The 12,049-nt window shown below is 40.1% G+C and overlaps 1 protein-coding gene across 1 annotated transcript in view; it reads right to left on the bottom strand.

Moving 5' to 3' along the window:
* The window catches only part of BARD1 (BRCA1 associated RING domain 1), an 87,359-nt gene that overhangs the window by 41,009 nt on the left and 34,301 nt on the right, over positions 1–12,049 (bottom strand). The window contains exon 5 of the mRNA XM_038749629.1: positions 4,883–4,963. Coding sequence (XP_038605557.1) covers positions 4,883–4,963 — 81 coding nt within the window. The remainder of the gene's footprint in view (positions 1–4,882; positions 4,964–12,049) is intronic.

Genomic DNA, 12,049 nt, shown 5'->3' with positions numbered 1-12,049 from the left:
CCCAAGCGCTTAGTCCAGTGCACACAGTAAGCGCTCAATAAATACGACTGAATGAATGAATGAATAGAACTGCAGGGGCCCCAAGGCTGGGCTGTCTAACCCATGGTAGGCAGTCTGGGCAGACCAGAAGCAAGAGGGCTCCCAATTTACCTCGGAGAGGTGCTGGGTTCTAGGCCTGAGAAGGGGCTTGCAAGACGAGTGGAAATTTACTCGGTTCCAGAGCCAGACAGGCCCGTGCTCTTTCAACTAGGCCATGCTGCTTCTCAATTGTGGCATTTGTTGAGTGCTTACTATCTGCAAAGGACTGCACTAAGCATGGAGGTAGATGTGGTACACAGTCTCTGATATATCAGACACAGTCCCTGTCCCACACGGGGCCTCCAGTCTAAAGGGTTTGGAGAACGGGTATTGAATCCCCCATTTTACAGATGAGGAAACTGAGGGAGAGACTATTTAAGTGACTTGAAGTGACAGGGCCAGGATCAGAACCCAGGTCCCCGGATGTCAAGGCCTGTGCTCTGTCAGCTAGGCCACACTGCTTCTCTGGAGTGGATGAAAGTGGGGGATGGTGTGGGAAGGGGAAATCCCATGCAGCTGGGAAAGCCGCAAGCAAGGTAGTGGTAGATCGGTTGAGGAGGAGCAAAGAGAGTTAGCTGGGGGACGGTGGATCTGAAGAATGGAGCAGTAAAAAAGAGCGAGCAGATGGAAAGCTTTGAATTCGGGGATCAGGAATTTGTTTGATGCGACTGGAGGCCTTTGAGAAGAGGAATAATAATAATTAATAACAATACTTCTGGTATTTGTTAAGCTTCCTCTCAGGGTCGCACCTGGAGAGTTTCCAGTCAGTACTCCACCAGTCTCGACTATGGGAGAATCAAGCAGAGGCCTATCCATTTCATTCCGAGCTCAGGCAGTGGCTAGCGAGTGGAAGGCAATCGGCTACAAGTCAAAACTCACGTGTGCTGGGCAGCAGCGACATGGGAGAAAGTCGAAGGCAGAGACCCGAGTTCACTAAGCGGAGGGAGGCAAGGGTAAACCACTTCCCTATTTTTACCAAAAAACCTCTATGGATCCACTACCAGAATGCTTGCAGATGGAGGTGGGGCGTTCTGGGAGAGATGTGTCCATGGTGTCGCTATTGGTTGGAGATGACTCGAGAGCATAAGCAAGACAATTTATTAAGAGCTTACTTTGTAATAATAATAATAATAATAATGATGGCATTTATTAAGTGCTTACTATGTGCAAACCACTGTTCTAAGCGCTGGGGAGGTTACAAGGTGATCAGGTTGTCCCACGGGGGGCTCACAGTCTTAATCCCCATTTTACAGTTGTGGTAACTGAGGCACAGAGAAGTGAAGTGACTTGCCCAAAGTCACACAGCTGACAATTGGTGGAGCCGGGATTTGAACCCATGACCTTTTCCACTGAGCCACGCTGCTTCCCAGACACTGTTCTAAGCCTTGGGGTAGATACAAGGTAACTGGGTTGGGCACATTCCTAGTCCCACGCAGGGCTCACAGTCTTCATCCCCATTTTACAGATGAGGGAACTGAGGCACAGGGAAGTTAAATGACTTGCCCAAGGTCACACAGGAGACAATGCGGACCTGGGATTAGAACCCCTGACTTTCTGACCCCCAGGCCCGGGCTCTACCCACTAGGCAACGTCGCTTGTATTTATTAGGAGCTTTCTGTATGCAGAGCACTGTACTGAGCGTCAGGAAAGAGTATGCAGGTGGGAACGAAATGCAGATCCTGTTCCTCAAGGGACTCACAATCTAAGTGATGTGCTCGGAATGGCATTTGTAGATGACGTGAGCAGCTGAATTTACAATTGAGGAGAGCAGAGGAAGAATATTAAGGATATTAATATTATAAGAATATTAAGAATATTAAGTAATCCAGCCAGGAGGCTGTGCAAGGGCTTGGGCCAAGATGGTAGCAGTAAGGGAGGAGAAGAAGGGAGGGATACAAGAAATACTGGGAAGGAATAACTGGCAAAAGCCCTGAATATCCTATGGAGCTATGGGAAAAGAAGAAAAAGACACAATTATGGGACACTTTTACCACATCAAAACTATTTAGTCAAACACGTGAATGGCAGGTTACTTATAAAATTAACTGTAACATGTTACTTCCCCCAAAGCTGGAAAACATCTGTTTTATATATATTTGCTCTAAACACATCTATATCTTTATATATAGAAATTTCCACCTGTTAACAAAATTGATTGTATTAGAGAAAAAGGAAACACACTGATATGAAAAGGAGAATAAAAACAAAAAAGAAAGCTGGAAAATTGTTAGACACCAATGGTGCCCACCTATTTTCTTGCTCTAAGAGCTTCAGTGATGAATACAGTTTACTGGGTCAAGGTTTCATCCACTCCTGGCATTAAAAAAGTCTGTTTTACATATACACATATATATTTAAATATAGAAACTTTCACCTGTTAACAAAATTGATTGTATTAGAGAAAAAGGAAACACATTGACATGATAAGGAGAATAAGAACAAAAAAGAAAGTTGGAAAATTGTTAGACACCAATGGTGCCCACCCATTTTCCTACTCTAAGACCTTCAGTGATGAATACAGTTTACTGGGTCAAGATTTCATCCATTCCTGGCATTAAAAAAGTCTGTTTTATATATACACATATATACTTAAATATAGAAACTTCCACCTATTAACAAAATTGATTGTATTAGAGAAAAAGGAAACACACTGACATGATAAGGAGAATAAGAACAAAAAAGAAAGCTGGAAAATTGTTAGACGCCAATGGTGCCCACCTATTTTCTTGCTCTAAGAGCTTCAGTGATGAATACAGTTTACTGGGTCAAGATTTCATCCATTCCTGGCATTAAAAAAGTCTGTTTTATATATACACATATATATTTAAATATAGAAACTTCCACCTGTTAACAAAATTGATTGTATTAGAGAAAAAGGAAACACACTGACATGATAAGGAGAATAAGAACAAAAAAGAAAGGGGAAATTGTTACACACCAATGGCGCCCACCCATTTTCCTACTCTAAGGCCTTCAGTGATGAATACAGTTTACTGGGTCAAGATTTCATCCATTCCTGGCACTAAAAAAGTCATTCCTGAGTCAGGTCAATGGTCAATCCAATCCAATAGTCTCTAAGCTCATTTCAAGCTGCTAGCCTTAAGGGCTGCTGTAAACATGTCTTATTTCTGTTTGAAGCAGCTTGCAGACAACTTTCGCTCAGATAAATCTCAAGGTCAATATTAGCATCATTTTGTCTAGGATATGGATCCTAGAGCTACTTCCAGGACTTTAAAATATAATTAGATCCTCCAATTAGGGCTAGTTAACCCCAAGATGTGGCTCTTGGCTATCACCACTTCTATCTTTATTTTACCCCTATTCCTGTTCACTATAAATAATTAGTGTCTGCTTGCCTCCTTCATTAGTATGATGGTCCACTGAAGGCAAGGCTGTGTCTTTTATCTCCACTGAACTCTTCCAAGCACTTAGTAGGCTCCTGGACACACAGTAGGTAAAAGCAGGTGATCCATAAACACTACTGACGGACTGAGCTGAATTCCCTGTGCCACTCTTATTTTTCTAATGTAATCAGCCAGGACAGTTACAGCTCATCAAGCAGTTTGCTCTTTCCTCATTAAAACTTTACAGAAGATGCTGAAAAACAGAATTGGGATTTTTTTTAAATGAATTTACTGCAAAATAGCTGAAAGCATCTTGCCAAACTGATGTAAAGCTTATCTTCAAGAAGTGCTATTTGTATTCTTGGAGATCGGACACCATATAGATAGATGAGAGGAAGCTCTCTGGAAGTCTGTGTGTCTCCTAAAGCATGCCCCTTCCTCATGGGGAAGTGCTGTTTCCATACTTCCCATTTAAAAGGAAAGGCCCACTTCTGGCTCTGAAGAGAGCAATGGGAGAAGTCTGGCATCTATAAAATATCGAACTGTTTGGCTTGAGAGGTTAAAAAAAAAAAAGACCTTGGGACAAGGAGTAAGAAGACCTGTGTTTATATCCTGGCTCTGTCACTTGCCTGCTGTGTGACTTCGGGGAAGTCATTTTACTTCTTGGGGCCTCAGTTTCCTCATCTGTAAAATGAGGATTCCAGACCATTACTATTTAAAAAAAAACCTGTTCTCTCTCAGACTGTGAGAACCCCATGCGGGACAAAAACTGTGTCTAGCCTGATTACCTAAGTATAATGATCTTAGCATCAAGTATAATGCTTGGCACATAATAAGAAATTAGAAAATAATATCACTGTTATTGTCATTATCATTATTATTCATTCATTCATTCAATCGTATTTATTGAGCGCTTACTGGGTGCAGAGCACTGTACTAAGCGCTTGGGAAGTACAAATCGCAAATATGTAGAGATGGTCCCTACAGTCTAGAAGGGGTAGCCAGACGACAAAACTAAACAATTAATTCACGCAAATAAATTAACTCACGCAAACATAACTCAGTGAATACTTTTTACAACCCGATACTCCTAATTTAAATTTAGGAGAAATTTTTGATTGGAGAAACATTATAAATGAGTTTCATCCAATAACTTATTCCTACTGAAAAGAAAAATAATCAGACTTACTATGAACTTATTATGAACTTATTACTTACTATGAACAATAATAATAGTAGTAATAATAGTAATTCAGTCAAAGTTGTCACTAAATTCCAAAACAATGAGGTTGTCTACCAGGAATGCCACCAAATCAATTTCTGGTTTAACCTGGCAAACATAAGTACAAAGCAAAGATTTCTACCTGTTAATAAAATGTATTGGATTAGAGAAAAAGGGAACACAATGAGATGAAAAGAAGAATAGAAACAAAAAAGAAAGATGGAAAATGATTACATACCAAGGGTGTCCACCCAGCGTGGTCTTTAACATTTGGGTCAGTTCCATTTTCTAATAGATTTTCAACGGAAGAGATGTCACCCTAAAAAGACAAAAAACGAAAACAAAATAGAAGACATTAATATTCGTCAGAAGATGTTGGGGTAAAGGAAGCAGCGTGGCTCAGTGGAAGGAGCACAGGCTTGGGAGTCAGAGGTCATGGGTTCTAATCCTGTCTCTGCCACTTAGCTGTGTGACTTTGGGCAAGTCACTTAACTGCTCTGTGCCTCAGTTGCCTCATCTGTAAAATGGGGATTAAGACTGTGCGCCCCACATGAGACAACCCGATTACCTTGTATCTCCCCCAGAGCTTAGAACAGTGCTCGGCACATAGTAGGTGCTTAACAAATGCCATCGTTATTATTATTATTATTATTATTGTTATTAAAGGAAGGGGTGTCCACGGTGAACACTGAACAAGCTGCTAACAAAGCAGTTTATATGCTTCAATGGCACGAAGCCTAACAAATATCAAAAAACCCATGTCCTCTTTCATTCATTCGTTCATTCAGTGGTGCTTACTGAGTGCTTACTGTGTGCAGAGCACTATGCTAAGCACCTGGGAGAGTACAACATTAACAAGAAATAGACGCATTCCCTGCCCACAATGAGCTTATAGTATATTCCCAGCCTAGTTGAGTAACTCTGTCCCACCTTGTCTCTGGAATAAGAAGAACCAAGGAGAGGGAAAAGCTACCAACACCCACAGCAGCTTTCCTGTCCTGCAATACTGGACAATCACCTACAAAGAGCCTGTACCTGAATAATCTCAAGAGTTTCACATTTTGTCTGGCAAAATGAAGTGCAACGTAGTTAGGGGCCAGTTTCTTAAAGGACTAGCCTGGACTGGAAATTTAAAAAGGATCCTTGATTGGCATCCATGTATCACTTGACAATACCCGGAATCACAAACTTCCTTTCCCAGCAGAAGATAATATATACCCACCTCTCCTACAACACACAAACTTGTGATTTAGTTCTTTTAGATCAAAATATTTCTCCTATACTCAAAAGGGAAAAAAGATCAACGTGGTTAGTGCAAATGACCTGGATCTGAGTTGAATTAATAAAACAATCATTTCCAGAATTCACTGATCAAAATGTCCATCATTACCTGCAGCTAGCAATCCAAAGGTGAGAATTACTTCAAGGGAAGCTAGTAAAAACAATATCTTGCTCTTGAAGCAAAAGATTAAAATAAAAACCAAAACAAAAAAACTAAGCATTTGACTATATAATTTGCAAACTAGGAAAAGAATATATGTGAAAACACATGTACTACCTATTAATACCTGAACTCCTGAAGTACAGGATGGCTAAAACAACAAAAGCTAAAACTGCTAACACTTTCTTTTGGCAGTTACTTTCTATCCTATTATTTTAATTTAGCTGTTGCTCTACTCCTTTGTGGGAAGATATTTCAGGACTGAAGCAGTTATTTTGTGGAAGCCGAGTGCATGGTCTACACAAATCTATTCAAAATGCAATTTGGGAATCAGACTTCACTTTTTCCCCCAGTTAAAGACCGAAACTACCAGATACAATTGAGCTATGGAAGAACAGAAGATTTTTAAGAAAATCAAGATCGATTTTTTTTTTCTGCCTTACATGTTACTAACTGAAGCCTATTCTAGCAACTCTGTACTAGAATTCACCTCTTGATTTGGGGAAAAAATTAAATGAAGCACAAAAATGAGAAGAGCATTGAGGCAAATAGGGGACATTAATCCCGTTTTTATGTCATTGAGGAAACACTTTCGGGACAAAGGACAGCATTAATCCTACTTTGTGTTATAAAACTTTTCCAGGACACTGAACACTGAATTTGGTAGAAAACCAGGAACTAAAACAAGTAATGATAATTCTGTATTTACAAAATACCTGGAACCTTTGACTACCGAGCACTGTTCTTTCTTAAGCAAATAACCAATCTATCAGTCGCATTATTGAGCATTTACTGTGTGCAGAGCACTGTACTAAGTGCTTGGGAGACTATAACAGCATTGGTAGACATTTTCCCTGCCTGCATGGGTTTACACTCTAGAGGACTGTATATATGTGTATGCATATATGTATGCATATATGCATTATATATATATATATATGTATGTATATATATATATATATTATAAAAAAGGTAAGGGGTACAGTATCATAGTGAACACTGTGTAGCCATATTGAAAAGCAGCATGGCCTAGTAGCCAGACCACAGGCCTGGGAGTTGGAAGGATCACCTTGTAACCTCCCCAGCGCTTAGAACAGTGCTCTGCACATAGTAAGCGCTTAATAAATGCTATCATTATTATTATTATTATCTGGGTTTGAATTCCAACTCTGCCACTTGTCTGTTGTGTGACCTTAGGCAAGTCACTTAACATCTCTGTGACTCTGTTATCTCGTCTGTAAAAAATGGGGAGTAAAACTGTGAGTCCCATGTGGGACTGGGACTGTGTCTATCCTGTTTTGCTTGTATCTAGCTCAGACCTTAGTACGGTGCCTGGCACGTCGTAAGTGCTTAACAATTACCATAAAAAAAAAGAATGAACAGAGCAAAACCACTACTGGGCAAAAACTTTTTTCCCTTGATGCCACACTTCAAGCAGGGTGAGAGGAAGAAGTCATCCTCATTGCAATTACTGACTGCCTTTAGAACGGCTGAGTTAGAAGAATCTCCCACAGGCACAGAATGCCACTTTAATAGCTGTATCCAGGACTCGTGTTGCATCCTTGTGGGAATGTTTCTACCAATTCTGATGTATTGTATATACGCTCCCAGGAGCCTAGTATAGGGTTCCGCACAGAGTAAGTGCTCAATAAATACCATTAATGATGATCACCTTTCACATGGCTGCATAGAATCAAACTGAACAAGGTCGGGCCCACTTCAAATCTTTGCTTTTTTAAAACTTTTACGATATTTGTTAAGTGCTTACTATGTACCAGACACTGTGCTAAGCTTTGGGGTAGATAACAAGCTAATCAGCCCCTGTCCCACATGGGACTCAGTCTTTTTCCCCAGTTTACGTAGGAGGTAACAGAGGAACCGAGAAGTTGAAGTGACTTACCCAAGGTCACAAAGCAGATAAAGCACAAAGCAGGGGTCCTCTCCCCAATAACCTCAAGTGGTTGCCCATCCACTGACCTCCACAAACAGAATAGAAACTCCTTACCATCACCTTTAAAGCATTCACTCAGCTTGCCCCCTCCTCCCTTACCTCGCTGATCTCCTACAACAGCCCAGCCTGCACACTCTGAGCCCACTGTTGGGTAGGGACTGTCTCTATATGTTGCCAACTTGTACTTCCCAAGCGCTTAATACAGTGCTCTGCACACAGTAAGCGCTCAATAAATATGATTGATTGATTGATTGATTCTAGCGCCACTGTGCCCTGACTTGGTCTATCTTGCCGCCGACTCCTTGCCCATGTTCTCCCTCCCCATCCTTGTATGCCAGACCACCATCTCCATCTTCAAAGCATTATTAGGGTCACATTTCTTTCAAGGGGCTCTTTCCCTTACTAAGTCCTCTTTTTCCCAGCTTCTTCTCCATTCTGTGTCATCTACGCACTTGGATCTGTGGCCTTTGGGCATTTGATATCTGCCCCACAGCATTTATGTACATACCTATAAATTACAAATTATTTCTTTATTTTAATATTATTTGTCTCCTTCTAGACACTACGCTTGTCTACCAACTCTGTTGTACTGTACTCTCTGGAGTGCTTAGTAAGTACAGTAAGTGCTCAATAAATACTACTGATGATAATAAAGGAGCTTACAGTCTAGAGGGAGAAGCAGACACTAAAATAAATTACAGAGAGGGGAAATGGGAGAGTATGAGGCTAAGTAGGTGAGTGACTGTCTAGTACTTAAGGTGGAATAGAGGAAAGGAGAGCTTAGTCAGGGAAGGCTTCTGGGAATCAATCAATAAATACGATTGATTGATTGATTGATTGATTGAGGAGATGTGATCCAAGTACGGCTTTGAAGGGAGAGCGGTGGTCTCATTCACTGAAATCAAATTTTTCCAAATATTTTAGTTTGGAATGTTGTGTAGTAATGTCTAATATTACTAATCAATGGTTTAAATGGTCATAATCAAAGGTGACATAACAGGAACACATGAGAGACTATCAGATGATGCCAATGACGTGAATTTTGTCATTCGAGAAGCTCTGAATTTCTTATGATACTGACAAGGCAATTTTAATTACTATAACACTCTGTCGCACACAGGTGAAGAAATCCTGAAGGTCTCAGGGTATAAAACATATTACCAATGTGGTTTGTTCTGTTTCGTTCGATGTTGTTTTCCTGCCTACACTTTTCAGTTTCTTCCATTTCTTGTACAATAGCATTGAAAAGATTATTTTCCTTACTGAAGAGTAAAAATGTACCAGTATAGTGTCAGACACAATGAATAGTGGGGGGGTTGAAAAAAAAAGTAGTTCCATAAGGAAGGACAGGTTTTCTAAGTAAAATACTCATCAGGGATTAGGAAAAAGATATGTTTCTCCATGTTAATACGCATGAAGGATATGTACAATGGGTATGACTGGTAAGCAGACACATTCCTATGATCTCATCAAGTGGAGAGAAGATTAAAATGCCATTTAGTATATTATGAATTCTCTTTATATGAAGCCAAACTAAACAGAGTTTAAGGGGACTGGGGAGATATATTTTTGGGGGCAAAATGTGTTCTGAAAAGTAAATGGTTTGTCATTATGGTGTTCGTTAAAATGAGAGTTCAGTGAACAATAAAAGTATAAGCTCCTCTTTCTTTCTTTCTTTTTTTTTGCCAAGTTTCTGGGCCTTACACAATTCTTCATCCAGACTGGCGTTCTCCACTCCCCATTTATCTTCTCTACTGGCACAATTCTCCATCTATCTTCTCTCCTGGCACAATTCAGTGCAAAAGTCTTCTAAGTTAGAATGACATCCCTATATTGGTTACGAACTATGGGTGTACCTTATTTAGATACTTTACATATTTTTTGTGTGATTTTTTTGTATGATGTTAGCATGTTCATCCGGATTGGCTAAGACTCCACAAATGATAAATTAATAATAATTATGGAATTTATTGAGCTACGTGCTAAATGCTGGGTAGATAAAAAAGTTATAAAATATGGCATTTGTGTGCATACTGAATGCCAGGAACTTTCCAAGATCTTTCTTCCACATTTAATGGTCTACCTCCTTTCAAAGGATTAATTCACCTTTGGACTTGGAATCCATATATATATAATGATGGCATTTGTTAAGCACTTACAATGTGCAAAGCACTGTTCTAAGTGCTGAGGGGGATACAAGGTGATCAGGTTGTCCCATGTGGGGCTCACAGTCTTCATCCCCATTTTACAGAAGAGGTAACTGAGGCTCAGAGAAGTTAAGCGACTTGCCCAAGGTCACACAGCAGACATGTGGCAGCGCCGTGATTAGAGCCCATGAACTCTGACTCCCAAGCCCATGCTCTTTCCACTGAGCCATGCTGCTTCTCTAGTATATATAAATAATAATTTTACACAAGTATAAAATTTGGAAAAAACAAAGCTCAATAAAAGCAGCTCTTTAAATGACAATGGCATTTGTTAAGTGCTTACTATGTACCAGGCACTGTACTTAGCGCTGGGGTGGATACAGGCAAATCAAGTTGCACACGGTCCCTGTCCAGTGAGGGGCACACATTTTCCATCCCCATTTTACAGATGAAGGAACTGAGGCACAAAGAAGTGAAGTGACTTGCCCAGGGTTACACGGCAGACAAGTGACAGAGCTAGGACTAGAACCCATGACTTTGTGACTCCCAGGGCCGTGCTCTACCCACTATGCCACACTGCTTCTCTATGAGAAGAAAGTACTGTTAAAAACACCCAAGTTTAAATTCTGCATGTCCAAAAAACCTGGTTTTCCAGATCTGTAAAGCTGAATCCTTAGAGCTGCCCTCATACCCTATTTCCTGGGTTAAGTGGTCATCATGGATCTAGTAGCTTCATCAAACCAATATTTCGCCTAGGAACTATTTATGGGTAAGGTATGGATTTTGGAAGCTTTATCGCAGGGGGAGGTAACTCTATTTTTTGATTCGGCTAAAATTCAGGCACTACTTTGGCTTCCTTTTTACGATTAACTTATAAAATCTCCCCGAAATGTGGTGGTGATTTTTGCCGGGTAACGCTACTTCTTTATGGAATTTACAAATGATACCACTAAATAATGGCCTGGCATTACAATGATCTTTCAGGATACTTAGAAACATTACCATAACCCCGTTTCATTTAGGTATCTAATGCCAGGATCATTTCAAAACCTATGACCATTCATTCATTCGATCGTATTTATTGAGCGCTTACTGTGCAGAGCACTGTACTAAGCGCTTGGGAAGTACAAGTTGGCAACATATAGAGATGGTCCCTACCCAACAGTGGGCTCACAGTCTATAAGGGGGAGACAGAGAACAAAACCAAACATATTAAGAAAATAAAATAAGTAGAATAAATAGGTTCAAGTAAAATAAATAGAGTAATAAATACTTACAAACATATATACATATATACAGGTGCTGTGGGGAAGGGAAGGAGGTAAGGCAGGGGGATGGAGGGGGAGAGGAAGGAGGGGAAATTCAAATTTTGGTTTAAGATGAGAGCACTCAACTCAAACAATAAGAATGTTGACGCAAGGAAACTACACAGACTCTCTGAAACTGAGAAAATCCCCCAGAAAAAAAAAATTAACATAGCCCTTAAAAATGTCCAAATCCTCCAGAAATCACATTCTGAAGTATACACTGCTTCTATCGACAACCTGGGGATAGACAATTTATCACAAGAATGTGCAAAATCAATTTAAATTAACCATGGCAAATTATGATAGATTTGTAAATCTACTTGCTTTCCTAACATATTATCTGCCAAAGCCGACTTTTATTAATTCAACTGCTCAAGTTTTTCCTGATCTAATTGAAAACTATATATATTAAAGGGTGGGAGACTGTGAGCCCACTGTTGGGTAGGGACTGTCTCTATATGTTGCCAACTTGTACTTCCCAAGCGCTTAGTACAGTGCTCTGCACACAGTAAGCACTCAATAAATACGATTGATGATGATGGGAGAAAATGGGTTAAAA

This window comes from Tachyglossus aculeatus, chromosome 7, assembly GCF_015852505.1.
Source record: "Tachyglossus aculeatus isolate mTacAcu1 chromosome 7, mTacAcu1.pri, whole genome shotgun sequence".
Classification (NCBI taxonomy): Eukaryota; Metazoa; Chordata; class Mammalia; order Monotremata; family Tachyglossidae; genus Tachyglossus; species Tachyglossus aculeatus.
Note: the sequence above shows the minus strand (reverse complement) of the source record. Positions and strands in the feature narration are given on the sequence as shown.